Source organism: Mustela nigripes, chromosome 3 (assembly GCF_022355385.1).
Source record: "Mustela nigripes isolate SB6536 chromosome 3, MUSNIG.SB6536, whole genome shotgun sequence".
Classification (NCBI taxonomy): Eukaryota; Metazoa; Chordata; class Mammalia; order Carnivora; family Mustelidae; genus Mustela; species Mustela nigripes.
The window spans coordinates 132,513,605-132,530,188 of NC_081559.1; the positions used below are offsets into that span (position 1 = coordinate 132,513,605).

The 16,584-nt window shown below is 41.5% G+C and overlaps 1 protein-coding gene across 3 annotated transcripts in view; it reads left to right on the forward strand.

The window, feature by feature from the left end:
- Nucleotides 1–16,584, forward strand: part of SGK3 (serum/glucocorticoid regulated kinase family member 3) — a 146,251-nt gene that overhangs the window by 63,971 nt on the left and 65,696 nt on the right. For all 3 annotated transcript variants that reach the window (XM_059394668.1, XM_059394667.1, XM_059394669.1), the window contains exon 2: nt 11,908–12,120. In XM_059394668.1, coding sequence (XP_059250651.1) covers nt 12,043–12,120 — 78 coding nt within the window. In that variant the 5' untranslated portion in view covers nt 11,908–12,042. The remainder of the gene's footprint in view (nt 1–11,907; nt 12,121–16,584) is intronic.

Below are 16,584 nucleotides of genomic sequence, written 5' to 3' on the forward strand. Positions count from 1 at the left end.
CCAGGGTGATGACAAATTATTTTGGGGAAGGGGCACTGTAGTTAGGTGGTCTTGAAGGCCTGTTGCAGGAGGTGGCATTTGAACAAAGCCTCAGTGTGACGAGCTGGAGAGAGAGAATGCTAGTCAGAGGGGACACAGGTACAAGAGATGAGATGGGAGAGTGCTCAGTGTGTGTGAGAAGTAGGAAGGAGGCTGTTCCCATGGGAGTCTAGTGAGTAGGGTTGTGGGAGGCACTGGTGGGATGCAGCTGGAGAGATAAGAAGAGATTAGGCCATGTGAGTGTTTGTAGGGTATTGGCAATAATTCAGAGTTGGATTTTATTCTAAGGGCAGTGGGAAGAATAGAAAGGATTTAAGTGATAGGGTGAAATTATCAGATTTGTAGTGATGAAGAAAATGACCCTGGTTACTATGGGAATAATGGATTGCAAGGGGTAAGAGAGGAAAGAAAGAGAGCAGATTGGAGCTTCTCTAAAAAGACTGTGAAATGTGATGGTGATTGTTATCTTTGTGGGGGGTTCTTTGGCATTTAGTTGTTTTGATTTTGGTTCCTCCTCACTTTTCCAAGTCTTCCCAGCCAGAGAGCCAGAGCAAGACTTCTTAGGACCTGCAGTATTTTACTACTGCTAATTGTGTGAAACTCCACGTTCCTTTTTCTCATGTCTCATATAATCATCCATCCACCCATCACTCTGCCAGTGATCACAGTCCTCCAAGAATCATCTTTGAAAGTGTTCTTTGTTCCTGTCCTCCTGAAACATATATTGGGAGTGTGCTTTCCAGTGGAAAAGCTTGGGAAGCCAGGAATAGGGCTGGTGTTCTGGTATTGGGAAACCCAAGACAGTGACCTTAGGAGGCTGAGAAGGATAGAGCAGAGCATTGCAGCTTCAGTGAACATCTCTACTCTGTCAGTTCTGGAACCTGTGGAAGGTCATGTTATCATTTGGACTCAGTTTAGGACCGTCTTCCTTATCCTGGCAGCTTTGGGTCTAGTATTGGAAAACAGAGGACTGTGCTCCTCCTACTGCCTCACTCAGTCCTTTCCTTAAATATCTGTATTAAATGGAGCCAGTTTCAGAAAACCAACAGACTCATGTAACTTTTGTCCAAGTTTTTGGATATGCCTTTCAAATTGCTGGGTGCAGACTATTCTTCTATATTGTGTCCCAAATTGACTATTTTACACATATTTTATTTCTAATTTATGTATCACTTTTCTTTATCAAGAATGAGGATAGAGGGTGCCTGGGTGGCTCAGTGGGTTAAAGCTTCTGCCTTTGGCTTGGGTCATGATCTCAGGGTCCTGGGATCCAGCCCAACATCAGGCTCATTGCTCAGCAGGGAGCCTGCTTCCTCCTCTCTCTCTCTACCTGCCTCTCTGCCTACTTGTGATCTCTGTCAGGTGAATAAATAAAATCTTTAGGAAAAAAAAAAAAAAGAATCAGGATAAATAAAAGGTACCTCAAATAAGAGATGTGATAAACCTTGGAAAAACTAGGACTGCTTTGTGATTACACAGTGAGGGAAAAATCAAAGAGGGGGTGGGGTGGGGATTAGAGGAAGGATATATTAGTAAGGAAGGAAAACAGGAAAAGTTGTAACTGATTCATCCTGTGATATGTGTAGGGAGAAGGTTACTATGTATCTTCAATATTGAGATCCTGTTAGATTTTTAATCTGTTCTGCAGTGAATTTAATTTACAGATGTGACAAAGATGTGCTTTGTTTCTGCTGGATATGTTTGGAGCTAATATTCTAAAAGGTGGAAGTAAAACAGATACAGATATATACTGTTACAGTAAGCTTTCATTAAAGTAACTAGTTAGTTTGGAGTAAGAATTCCCAAGGGGCTTTTAATGTAGTTTTAAAATGAACCCAATCTCTTTTGGCCTGTTCTCAGGAATAATTCCTGCTCCCTTCCCCATGCCCGTTCCTTTTCACATTCTCTGGGTCAGTCCCCATTTTCCAAACCAACCCTATGCCATGCCTCAGGTCTGAACAGGGATTTTCTTTTGTCTCTTTGTCAGTTCTCTCCTTTAGGACCCTTGTTTCCAAACATCCAGCACCTGGTCCTGTCACCCTGCTGAAGAAAATTTTAGTTCTTCCAGGTTTGCATCCTGCCTTTTGGAACAGAATTGTTCTTAATTTCCTTTTATGCCTTGGTATAAATCACTGAACCCCTCTCTGCCGTATTAGTTGAGAGTGGATACTGATAATTATGAATGTATCTGTCTTGTAATTTTGGGTAGGGTCCACTAGTCAGTGCCAAACAGTATCCATGATGTGTGAAAGAAACGGAGTTAAGAACTTCTGCTTAAATTTTAGAGGTAAAAAGCTGGAGAATCTTTGGATTTTCTTATAAAACATTTTTTTGAGTGTCTGAAACAGAGATGGACAAGATCCAGGACAGTAATTTTATATAATGGACAGAAAGAGAGGCACAATGGTGAAGGGGGGGGAATGCTCTAAAAAAGGCTTTAACTGATATTAACTATACTGGAATTGAAATAAAAAACTTAATTTAACAAAAGCCTTAATCAATGCTTATCTATTTTAAGCAGTATTTTTAAAAACAGAATTTTAACATAACTTGATTTTGGACAGTTTTCTGTCATGGTGTTTCATCCCTATTTCCACTTTTTATTTCAGAATATAAAAAAAACCTATTAATGATTTTTAAACTTTCTTCCTCCCACCCCTTAAAAAACCATATCCTGTGATAGCATCCTTTCTTAAGTCGTTTTTTTTTTAAAGGATTTTGTTTATTTATTTATTTGACAGAGATCACAAGTAGGCAGAGAGAGAGAGAGAGAGAGAGAGAGAGGAGGAAACAGGCTCCCCGCTGAGTAGAGAGCCCGATGTGGGGCTCTGTCCCAGGACCCTGAGATCATGACCTGAGCTGAAGGCAGAGTCTTAACCCATTGAGCCACCCAGGTGCCCCCTCTTGTATCCTTCTTATTTCACAATTTAGCCCTTGATCGTCCTTGTGATGGGACCAATACTTAGGGCCTATTCTGTATCCCACACTCTTGGTTAGATGTTAACGTATGATGTTTTATGAAGCTAGGCCACTCCTCGTACAGTGCTACACAAACCTGACTCCTCCAGGTGACAGAATCAGAATGCTGCTTTTCTGGCGCATGGCTTTCTTTTCTATAACCTGAGAGCTAATGGACACTTGGCGTTCTCCCATCTTCACCCCGTATCTCCAAAGGTGATTTGGAAGAAGAGGATGCATGCAGTAGTACTGTAAGGAATTGAAAGACAGTGTGTGCACCCCAGGCTCTCAGGTCAGAGCTGTGATCACCATATAGGGCTACTCCCTGAAGCTGTGTGAAATGTGGACCTTGTAGCCTAGGTTTGTTCATCTCTAAAATCCAGGTAAAGATACTGATGTGTCTTTATGAGGAACAAGTGATGTGTTAGTGCTAAGGCATGCTTCAAATAGTGCCTAGCATTAGTACTTAATAGATACTCGTTTCTTAGCCTCAGCAGTATTGACATCTTAGGCTAGATGACTTTCTGTTGTAGGGGTTGTCCTGTGATTGTACGATGTTTAGCATTGTCCTTGACATGTAGCCACTTAGCAACCCCCCAAGTTGTGACAACCAAAAATACCACGGCATTGTGCACTGTCCCCCTGAGGAACCACTATCACTATACATAAATATAATATTTACTGTTAGTCTTACCTTTGCAAATCACTGTCCCTCCTAAAGTCTGGCTGGTCCCTGAAAGTTCTGTTCTCATCTAATCCACTTCTTTTTGTCATGTTGGACTTGTCTGAGTTGATTGACTAGGTGAATATCAAGGTTAGTTCTTGCATTCTGAGTTAGTATCTGAATTTGGTCTCATTAGAGCCACATGACCCACCCCTAGGTGAGCCTGCTGCCCCTGGGAACCGATCTGTAAGACCGTATTGTGATTCTCCAGCAGAGTGAGAGCAGATTCTTTTCCCATTCTTCTTCTTCATTTTTAAGATTTTTTTTTTTTAAGTAATCTTTGCATTCAACGTGGGACTTGAACTCAAGACCCCAAGATCAAGAGTTGCATGCTCCACTGACTCAGCCAGCCAGGTGCTCCCCCATCCCCATTCTTCTTTTGAAAATCCTAACATACCTGTGAACTTCCCCCCAAATTCCAGGTTTTATCTCCCCATGAACAACTTCCCTTTTTATCATTTGTTTTTAATTTTGGGTTCTTGTATCAGTCCTCTTCTCTGTTTTATTTCCCTGACTGGCTCTAAGATGATTTTGCAGGATTTTAGTTGCTTCAGTTTCACAGAATAAACCTAGATTAGGTTATAGTAATAGCAGAGTATCTTTTTCATAGTTTCACTCCTGACCACTTAAGACTAAATTTATGAGCCTTCATTGATTAACAGAGGACTCTTTAGAGGATATATATGTTGTAGAGGCAGTATGGTATGAGTCCTGAGGGCAGACCACCTGGGTTCAAATCCTGAACCCACTACCTGGGGCAGATTACCTTTTTCATGCTGCAGTGTCTCCTTGGTTTTCCTGTCAGTAAGGCTTTGGTGAGGAGCCACAGTCTGGCTTATATTAAACTTAGCTATGAAATATTAAATGTTGTTAGGTTACTGGATTGATCTAGCTTGAAGAGAAGGAAGACCTTATTTAAAGCGAGACAGTGTAGTATAACAAACAAGTATCTATAGATTTTGGAGGTAGTCAAATTTGGACTTAAATCCAAGCCATTAACCGGATCGTAGCTTAGACAAGTGATTTCTTTCTTTAAATAATAATAATAGTTATTATGGGGGGCAAGTGATTTAATCTCATTGTTTTTCTTGAAGCAGCATCCTCATTTCCAGCATATGGTTTTAGCTTCCTTTTTCCAGAGAAAATTGAAGCAGGCAAATGTGATTTCTTTCAAACTTCTGCTAAAGTATCTGCCTGGCTTTATTTTTAGTTAGGCTGAGAATATATGACAGTCTTCATTTGTGGCCCTTCTCTGTCATTTCGTGGTATACCATGCATACACATAACATCACACTTAGTGAGGTGTTGAAATTTTTATATTGCTTATCATTATTCCCCATGAGATAAGGTCTTTGCAGGTGGGATTTTCTCTTCTCTTTGTCTTATTGCTTAATTCCTAAGGAATGCCTAATAAGTATGTTGAACAAAGGAATAGAAAGTAATTTGAAACGAATCGCTGTCTTAGATCCAATTTATTGACTACTTTTACAGAGTGAGGTCTTTTTCTTATCTCATATGCTTAAACAACCATATGAAGTAGGTGCTGCTAGCCTCATTTTCCAGATTAGGAAACAAGGGTTTAGATTACTTTTGTCCAGGGACTGAGGTGGAGAATTGTAGCATTTTATCCCCACAGGACGGAATCATCTCTCAGGAGTTTTTGGCCTTAGAGGGAGGAACCAGTACTACCAAACTGCAGCCTGCTCAGGAGGGAGCAAGATGAGCAAATGTTTCCCGCCCCCCATCATGCCAGAGGCATGAAATCAACCAGCAGCTAAAAAGCAGGGAGGCCTAAAGTGTACAGGCTGTCGAGGTCAGCATCCCAGGGCATGGAGCAGGGTGGATATGGATCTGAACAGACACAGAGGATATCCAGCAGAGTCCTCCCCTTCCTGTTCTTCAGTATTCCCTCTTACACTTTGGGCATAACACTTATGTTCCTAACTCAGGGGAAACACAGTCTGTCACTGACAGGCACTGTATTCAGTGCATTCACACTCCCACCTGGAACCACTGCCAGTGTTCAGAGAAGGGAACAGAGAAGAAAACTAAACTAAAACAAAATTGCTATAGTCTTGGCATCTGTAGCTAGTCTTTTGCCTCAAGTTGATAATAATACCTATTTTATGTTCCCCTACCCTCTTCCAACACCTTAGCTTGTCAGAGTTTCCTGGTGGAGGACCCCAAACATTCATTCCCACAGGATCCAAGTCTGTTTATTGAGTTGCCAGTTTTCCATTGACCAGTACTGTTAGACATGCCCCACCGAATCTCCTTAATTCAAATGTGTGTGTGTGTGTGTGTGTATTTTAAGATTTTATTTATTTATTTGACAGACAGAGATCACAAGTAGGCAGAGAGTCAGGCAGAGAGAGAGGAGGAAGCAGGCTCCCTGCTGAGCAATGAGCTTGATGCGGGGCTCGATCCCAGGACCCTGAGACCATGACCTGAGTCGAAGGCAGAGGCTTTAACTCACTAAGCCACCCAGGCGCCCCTGAATCTCCTTAATTCAGACATAATTCCCCTCCCCATGCTGTGTAATGACATCCAGGTTTCCTCCTGGAAATCCAGATTGGTCACTTTACTGGGGCAGTGACCATTTTCTTATCAGGTTGGATGGCTTGATAAAGCACACATGGCTAGGGGATAGGCTTAGCTTTCAGTTTAACAGGACTAGACTGTTTTCTCAGTGAAAGCATCCCTCCACCAAACCTGAGGTTGTCTTGAGAAGGAAAGGGTTATAGTGTCATTTTAAAGCAGAGGTTCTGGAATGAGACATCACTTCAGGTTCTGATTCCGCCAACTACTTGCCTCAGTGACTTCAAGCAATTACTTAGTCCAGTTTTGTGTCTATTAGCTCCCATGTAAAAGGAGAGTGACAATAGTATCTCCTAGGGTTACTGTGAAGATTAAATATCAACCCAGTGCCTAGCACACAGTAATAATAATCATCACTATGGTTACTGGTATTAAAATAAAATACATTATAGAGTTTAAAGTACAAATTTGTAAAACAATATTTTCCTTCATTTTAATACATGAGTACATACATACTCGTAATACAGACACATTCTCACACCCATATATGTTTATAGACATATAGAAAAAAAAATGAAATATATGCCAAAAATATTGACTGTACATGTCTGCTGTGTGCTAAGATGCTGGATATTTTTCTATATGCTTTTCTATATGCCTTTAATTTTTATGATTATTATTTTTATATTCAAATAGCAAAGTTACTCAGTGAATTTTGTAAGTAATTTGAAAGTGACTCAAGAAGGTAATTGAGCCAAATTTTATCACATAAAAACACAGTTTTTAGCCCAGGTTCAGTCGTCCTTATTGATGAAATCAGGGAGAATATCACTCTTCAGCCAGTTTTGTCCTTTTGAGGACTGAAGGTGCATTGAGTCAGGGACCATTGCTGTTCTGATACTAGTTTATATGTTGCTAATGGGTCTCCATGTCAACAAAATGATGTGTATTGTCAGAGAGCCGTGCAAACACAGACATTGCCTTAAGATTGAATATGAGTACTCCAGAAACTGATATGACAAATACTTGATCATTCAGGAACCTTACATATTTAGGCATCAAAAGCAAGCAAAGAGGAGGCCTGGGTGGCTTAGATGTTTGATTATCTGCCTTCGCTTCAGGTCTTGCTCTCCAGGTCCTGGGATCGAGCCCCATGTCCACCTCTCGGCTCCATGGGGAGTCTCCTTTTCCCTCTCCCCTTACCCTGCCTGTGCTTTCTCTCTCTGTCTCTCTCTCTCTCAAATGAGTAAATAAAATCTTAAAAAAAAAAAAAAAAGGCAAGCAAAGAAGTGTAAGCAATGATTCATAGCACCAAGATGAATGAATTGCTTCTGAAAGAGTGATTTCATTTTTTCAGATATTTCTGCACTTCTTTGGAATTTCTGATCCCATGAAGTTCAGACCAGGTCACAGTGGAAAATAAGTACAACTCTTCTTTGAGGTCTAATAGATTGATTCTCCCAGGATGCTCACGAATTCCCAGAAGTCTTAGATCTGAGTTTGGTAAATACCTTCAACAACTTTCTGCTTCTCAGTCATCTAACCAGTTAAAATAATCTTAACTTGGCACAGCCAACTTCCACTCCTTCCAGTACATCTGCAAACCTCTCCTTTTTATTTTTATTTTACTTTATTTTTTTAAGATTTTATTTATTTGACAGGGAGAGATAACAAGTAGGAAGAGAGGAAGTCAGAGAGAGAGGGGGAAGCAGGCTCCCTGCCGAGCAGAGAGCCCGATGCAGGGCTTGATCCAGGACCCCAGGATCATGACTTGAGCTGAAGGCAGAGGCTTAACCTACTGAGCCACCCAGGCACCCCCTCTCCTCCTTTTTAAACTTTTTTAAATGTTTATTTTTAAAAAAATGAAAGTACAACGTATGGGAATATGCTCTCCCCTTTGAAAAACAATTCAAATCTTGTTCTTTCCAGCTCTTTCACCAGTGAGCCATCCTTTAGCCATTGGCCACAAGTCAGCGTAGATACATTCCTTGGGCATGCATTTCTCCTGACACCTGTCTCCTGACATGTACTGCTCAGAATTGTGCCTAATGGGAAGAGTTCCCTTCACCACTCTGTCAGGACCATCCCTTGGTAGAGCTACAGTGTTTCATTTCTGGTTGGGGCTTGCATACCGTGCATGTCCATTCACAAATGGGCATGTCTTTTCCCTCCTCTACTAACTGATCGTAGGATCCTCTCCATGAGTGTGTGGTGCCAGAGCCTACAAGGAAGGTGTTACAAGTACCAGGTTTTCCTGTGGTTTACTTGTGCCTTCCAGACCTGCTCAGGCCCAGTCTTGCTTTCAGCATACCAAGTGGAAAGCTTTCGTACAGTCCAGTTTTATGAATTGGTTGGTCAGATAATACTTCTCATGACGGCTCTTCTTACTACATAGTCTCTTGGTTTCCCGTGGGCAGGAATATAATCTTTGCCAGAGCTGAGTAGCAAGCCAGGAACCAAATGGAAAAAACTTATTGACAGTACCCTAAGGAGTCTGTAACTCTTACTCTTCTCTGGATGCTTGTCAGAGGCTTCTTAGCCCATCCCTGTCTGTCATGTCATTTGTGGTACTAGTGGGTGTGCTAAAGCATAGCCCCAAGAGTTAGGGCAGCTTTTACTGCTGAAGAACCTTCTCTTGAATCAGGCCCCAGAAAAAACTGGCAGCCTCATGGGTTATATCCACGTATGAAACTCACCAGTTATGTTACGTCTTTCTTAGTGGACATGGTGCCAAGTGTAGCAATTTTACTTCAGATGCATTATCCTGCTTCAGACATCTGGAACCATAGAAACCATCAATGTAGTAGATCCCTGAACTTCTATGGCTTTTATCTCCATTCTCTGGCTTGTACATATATCTTACAGAGGCATCCTGAGTGCTTGCTACTTCTTTGTTCTCGAGATCTGGTTGACAGAATGCCATTTGTGTGATGGACCAGTGTCGTAATCTTGGGGATACTGAGATGATCGAGGTCCTTCCAGACTATATTATGGCAGTGCAGAAATAGCCCTCAGGTAAAACATTGAAGGTGCACTGCTGTCTGGCACTTGGTGGGAAATTGCATCATACTGTTCTTACTGATGATGATGGAAAAGGAAGCATTTGCTGGGTCAGCAGTTATCTACCAGCTAGCAGACGTTTTGTTCATTTTCTCCAGCAAGAAGTATCACATTTAGAAGTGCAGCCATGATTGGCCTCACCATCTGTTGTTATGTTCCAAGATCTTTCTGGCTTTTGGCAAGGAAAAAAAGGAGATATAATAGGAATCAACGCCTCTGTATCCTTCAGTGTTTTTGATAGTAGTACCGATTTCTGAGCTTCTCCCATGGATGTGGTACAGTTTTTGGTTTACTTTCATAGTAGGGAGAGGGTAGGAGTTCCAGGGGTTTCTTCCTGGCCCTTTCTTCCATATGGCTTTTATGACATAGGACAGGGAACCAATGTGGGAGCTTGGCCAGTTACTAAGTATATCCATTTGCACAAAAATTTTAGGACTAGGGAGGTAACCACAGGATGGGCCTGTGTTCGCATGGTACCCACCATGGGATACCAGGGTTGACTTCATCACTCATCTCTTTTCTGGAATGAGATATGCACTCTGACCTGTGGGCCCTGCTTTGGATCTTCAGGGATTAGTGTCAGTTTAGGTCTAGTGTCTAGTAACCCTTGAAAGGACTGTATTTCTCTTTCCACAGGGGGCTGTCACCCCTGTGCATGGGTGCAGGTCTCTCTCAGGGAGGTCTGGAAAAGGACTGTGACCATTATAGGATCACAGTAATCTCCTATTTAGTCCTCCTCAATCCTTTGAATGTACTCCCATATATCCTCTTCAGACTCTTACTGGTAAAAATTTCTGAGATTCTGCAAATTTTCCATTATAAAAGTGGTCTCTTCCCAGAGTTGAACTTCTTCCTCGGTTCTTGTGGAGCTAACTGTCATTAGGGTGCACTAAGGGGTGAGAAGAATAGGTAGTTAGGAGAATTGGCATCCCCCTAAGTGCTGGGCTCTATACTAAATTGCCTACTATACTTGTACTCTGGGTATCTTGTATGAAACAACTTATCCTGCTTCTGAGCTCTTTCCTCCCTCATGTGTTTCTGATGCCATTTAATGTCATACCTTATTGTCCCTTCCAAAGGGAAGACCTGAGACTTGATGTCTTCCTCTAGTTCTGCTCCTGTGGATTGTGCACAGTTAGGCACAAACAGACCTTCAAGCTCATACATAATATGGTACCAGCAGGGCCCACCATGCCCTGGGTCTCACATTCTCAAGGGATAGGTGTGGAAAGTGTAGCACTGTGACTTCCACTCTCTTGTCATTTCTGCTACAGATAGAGAATGGGCTGATGTCGGTCTCGGGCTCCTAGACAAGGTTAATCTGCCTTAGAAGAGCTAAGGTTCCACCTGCTCTGATTCTGTGGCAGTAGAGCGCTGGGACTGCGGGCAAGACTTTGATCAGGTGGCCGCCCTGGTCTAATGGGTGAGCTAAAGAAGCTGGCTGCTTTTATGCGGCACTCTGAGTTTAGGAGTGGGTCAGCTACGTATCTATGTTTTCTGACAACTAATTCAACTACATGTATATCCTTCTTGACTGCATTCATCCGGTCTAGCAAAGTGGGTTTTGAATCCTCTCAAAGGAAGCACCTTTATAACCAGTTCAAACTCACCATACCTGAATATGCAACGCCTATTGGTAGATATTTGAAATCATTGCTTCACTGTAATTTATTTACAATTATTAGATCTGTCGGTGTGACTTCCTAAAATTAGTCACCAGGGAAACTGGCAAAGTAACTCTTTAAAGGGTATTATTTTGTATCAGTGGAGAGAGTGAGCTGCTGTGTGTAGCAAAAGTGACATCAGTTTGACATATCAAGCCCTTTGTCCCCGGGCAGAATGATAATAACATAACTGTATTTGTTCTATAGGAAGATTGTAATATCTTTGACCAGGGGCCCAGGGCATAAAATCCACAGTTGTTAAAATGCAGCTTAGCGCAGTGGTTAAGAGTCAAGACTGGAGCCGTGTACACAGCCTGGGTTCACATCCTGGATGGGTAATTTATTTAATGTCTCCATGTCTCAGTTGCGTCACATCTAAAACAGGAGTAAATAATTACTATATAGGATCCTAATCTGAAGCAGGCTTTGTCTGCTCATCTTGATGCAAGAAGTCTGAAAAAACACACTTGACTGCCTGGCCAGCTCAGTCAGAAGAGCATGTGCCTCTGAATCCCAGGCCCGTGAGTTGGAGCCCCAGCTTGGGTGTAGAGATTACTTAAATAAATAAACTTAAAAAAAAATGGAAAATAAACATTGAAAAACCCTCCTCGAAATCTAACAAAATAGAACCCTTTTAGGTACAAGTTGGTGTCAGTTCACCTGAACTGTAGCTCCTAGAATTTCTTCATAATAAGGAAGGCAGGTGGGACACACATGTTTCATTGTGGTATAGCTATTGATGGGGCAGAAAAACTATATCTCTAACCTGGGCTGTGCTTTAGGATCAAATGTGAATTCCGGACAGAATAAACATAAAGTGGGTCCTGTGAATAATGACAAATCATTGTATTTTTAAATTATTTTGCTAATCCATGCTTTCTTTTTTCTTTTTCTTTTCTTTGTTTCTTTTTTCTGTTGATTAAGGTTGCATGATGGAATTTGAATATTACCTCAAGAGGTTTTATGTTTTGGATTAACTAACTGTGTCCTCTGCTGACTATTTCTTCGGACTTATTTTTTGGTGTCCTTTTGAGACAATAAACTCAAAGGGATTATAACATGGACTACAAGGAAAGCTGCCCAAGTGTCAGCATTCCCAGTTCTGATGAACACAGAGAGAAAAAGAAGAGGTTTACTGTAAGTATGTACTATAAAGCGTATGGAGAAAAAAATGAATATAGATAATATTTCCATATCTGCTTTTGTTCTTCCCTAACCTAGAACTCCTCCATCCCATGTTTCCACATAATCCAGATCTTATACACCTTTAAAATTATATATCTTCCACGGTCCTCCCTTTGTACTGTAACAGAATATAGTTTCCTTTTCAGATTTTTGCCTGTTTACTTATCCCCTGGGGAAAAAGTTATGAAACTCCAGTAGATCCTTTCACTAAAAATTGTGCAGGCACAGTGATTTACAAATGCATATAATTTCACATGCATTATCAGGAGGTGAATGGACTCCAGAAGTCATGGATCCCATGTTAAGAACCCCTGTCTTGCAGTTTCCACAGCACCTTTCTTATGACATTAATCATTTTCTACCTCAATTTTTGAAGTATTTAATCCAGTATTTTATCTCTTTTTTACCTGAAAGGCAAAGTTCATTTCTAATTTTATCTTTTTTATCACCATAATATCTAATATGGAACTATAAAGAATAAACACAGTGAATGTTTGCTGAATCATTGTATCAGTGAGAGTAGCTATTTCTCTAATGAGTGTAATGAAACATCCTGTTTTATTCCCAGCAGTCCTGTTTGTGTGTATATTCAGAGATCCCCTCCCCTCCTCCCCCTGAAACAGTATCATTTATCTTGTCTATAACTGATCTGCTCTTCCTTGTAATCTTCCACCACCTGATGAGTAGTATAAAGAAAACTCATTTAACTCAATTCTGTTTAACACTTAGTTTGAGCTAAAATTTAAGCAGTTCTTTTAAGTTAAAATGCTAAGGCTGTCTTCATTCTACTCTATTTCTCCTATTTGAACACATGCTTCTCCAACTTGACATCATGGTTTATGAGTGGAGAGGTGTCCCCTTTCATGGTATTTATTGAGTCATTGATTGACCTCATGGTAGCCTGCTGAAGGCTCTTGCATTCTTGTCAGCCCTCTAGATCTTTGCTGTTTTGGGTGTAGAGTGACTGATCTGGCAAACAGCCAGCAGTAGTTGACCTGATCTAGCCCTGGACATTTTGTTGGCATTCACTGCTGGCATCTGCAGTCAATCAACTGATTTGTTTTCTATTCTCTGTTGGCTTAGCCAGAGTGGTGGTGACTCTTGCTGACCCAGCTTCCTATTGGTCTTGATGGCTGTAGACCCCACTGAGGCTCTGCCATTCCTTTCACTGCTCTTGATTCAGGTGGTCTACCCTGACCTCTGACCTGGGGATCACCTCGCTTCAGCCATTGCATCCATGACAACTGACTTTCAACTCAGAGTTCATGTCACATGGGAAAACTGAGGAGTTAAACTAAACCCTTTGGTCTGACCACTCCAGTCTCCTCCTTTCCTTCATTCCTTCCTTCTTTCATTTTTAAGATTTTATTTATTTATTTTTCAGAGAAAGAGAGAGCAAACATGCAGGGGGAGTGGCAGGTAGAGGAAGAAGCAGGCTTTTTTGCAGAGCAAGGAGCCTAATGTGGGACTTGATCCCAGGACCCTGGGATCATGACCTGAGCTGAAGGCAGATGCTTAACTGACTGAGCCACCCATGTGTATTTTTGTTTTGTTTTGTTTTTAAGATTCTATTTATTTATTTGTCAGAGAGAGAGAGAGAGCAAGCGCGATCCAGTCTCCTCTCTTAAGTAGGTGGGGCTGGAACCCCCAAATGACACTTTTGTCCCAAAGTCCCAGACAAGGAACTAGAAACAGCTTCTGTTCTTCTCTCCTCTGTTTTCCTTTTCTTTTTTTTTTTTAATTTATTTATTTGATAGAGATCACAAGTAGGCAGAGAGGCAAGCAGAGAGAGAGGGAGAAGCAGGCTCCCTGCTGAGCAGAGAGCTCAATGTAGGGCTCCATCCCAGAACCCTGGGATTATGACCTGAGCCGAAGACAGAGGCTTTAACTCACTGAGCCACCCAGGTGCCCCTGTTTTCCTTTTCTTAATAAATGTACCTCCATACCCTGTACCAAAGCCCAGAGGAGAGACTGAGGAAAGACTGCAATGTGTGTCTGGCCATTTGCCTCTGCTCAGTGTCTGTTACAGCAGTATCTTAAACATTGTTCATTTATCCCACAATCTTATAAGCAAGTCTTAGAAACGTCACATTGATGGTAAATAAGAGGTCAGTGTACCTCAGTAAAATAGTGAAGTGTATGAAAGGTTTTTTTCCTTCCCTTTTCTTTTTTTTTTTTTTTAAAACCCATGAGCATTCTGTCCTTCAAGGGCATAACCTCCTGCCAAGTTTGATGGAAGTTCATATATAACAAATACAGGCAGTGAGTTATCTCAGTGTCCATTTACTTTTCATGATAGAGGTATTTTCATGCCATCTTTGAAAGGTTCAGGAAGTCTATAGCATTGTTCTTACCCAGCTGTTCCCAGAGCTGTCCCCTGCATTCTTGAAGGCCTCCTCCAGATCACTTTGTTCATTTCCTTGCTTCAGATGATCAAACGTTGCCTTTGTAGAGAGGCTTTTTCTGACCACCCTATATAAAATAGCACCTTCACAGCCCTCCCTACTCCTACTCTTTACAGTACAGTAGAGGTATACAGTAGAGTACACCTACTGTCTGTCCTGCTTACCCTATTTAATTTTGGAGGAGGTGGTTGGTGAGGGGCAGAGAGAGAGGGAAAGAGAATCTTAAGGCAGCCTCCAAGCTCAGCAGAGACCCCAACACAGCGCTCAATCTCAAAACCCGGAGATCATGACCTGAGCCGAAATCAAGAGTCGGATGCTTAGCCAACTGAGCCCCCCAGGTGCATCACCCATTTTTTTTTAGTATAGGCCCCACATCCAGCTTGAGTCTGCTGCAGGACTTGAACTGACAATGCTGAGATCAAGACCTGAGCTGAGATCAAAAGTCAGATACTTACCCAACTGAGCTACCCAGGTGCCTCTACCCTATTTAGCTTTTTTTTTTTTTTTAAGATTTTATTTATTTGACAGAGAGAGACACAGCAAGAGGGGGAACACAGGCAGAAAGAGGGAGAATCAGGCTTCCTGCCAAGCAGAGAGCCTGATGTGGGGCTCGATCCCAGGACCCTGGGATCATGACCTGAGCTGAAGGCAGATGCTTAATGACTGAGCCACCCATGTGCCCCTATCCTCTTTATCTGTACCCAGAACAGAGTTGGATATTTTAGAAGTATTTGTTGAATTGATGTTGAATGAAGAGTAGTACTGAGTTCACATATTAGTTGCTGATCACTACAGGGCAATCCTCAAGAACCTCCGTTCTAGTCAACACGGATAGACCCTACCTCATCCAATGCAGACTCTCTGTTGAGCCTCAGTGGGTCCCAGATGCCTGTGTCATACTTGGGAATGAAAACAGAGATTGTGTTATTTGCTATTTGATAATATTTTTATACTCTAGTTCTCATGTCTTTTATATAGATCTATGCTGTGAAGCTTCTAACAGAGAAATGCATTATCTTCTAGGATGTCTTAATTTAAACCAAGTTTAAATTATACTTAGATTATTTATCCATTCAACAAATTGTCATTGAGTTTTTGCGTCATGCTAGATGCTGTTCTAGGCACTGGGGGTATGGTAGGTAGCAAGAATGATAACATCCCTGGCTCTCAAGGAACTCACTTTCTGGTGGTAAAAGGCAGTAAGGAAATACTAAAAAAAAATAATAATAATAATTTTATATTGTAATAAGTATCGTACTATCTGTGAATTCTTGTGCATCTTCTGCAAATGAAAGTGTTTTTTAAAATTTGAAGAGTTTGTTGTTACCTGTTGGTGTTTTATTTCAATTCACGTAATAGGCCCTTGTTTAGGGCACCTTGGTGGTTCCGTCACTTAAGTGTCTGCCTTTGGCTCAGGTCGTGATCCCGAGGTCCTGGGATGGAGACCTGAGTTAGGCTTTCTCTTTCTCTGCTTTCTCCTTCTCTCAAATAAATAAAAATCTTAAAAAAAAAAAAAAAAAAAGCCCTTGTTCATAAGTCATACGGCTGATTGGTAACTTCATGGGGCTTTATCTGAAGCAGGGCTGCTTCTGCCTGGAGCCTATTTGTGGCTTCTAGTCTTGGCTGTCCTTGGGTAACCATGGGAAACCACCTTACCATACTAGGAAGCCAGCATAACTAATTCAAGAAGCTTGCAATAATCTAAACCTAAGTTTCTGATTCTTTGCTAGCAGTCCTGTCTGATCCTGAGTGCTCCATGAGTTAAATCTGTAATCTGGTCTTAGAAACACCATAGCTTCAGCGGCCCCTTAACCAGGTTCTTTATCCTCTACTTCCCTCTTCTCTCCTTGTGAGCTGTATCATCTTACAAATAAATCTGGTGTCTTACATCCAACAGATGTCTTACATCCAACATCTTCCTCTTAGACCACTTGATGCCTTCTTGGTTAAGACCAGAAGAGCCATGTTACCACCCACCACCAGATGTATGTAGCTCATGTAGGTACCTGGG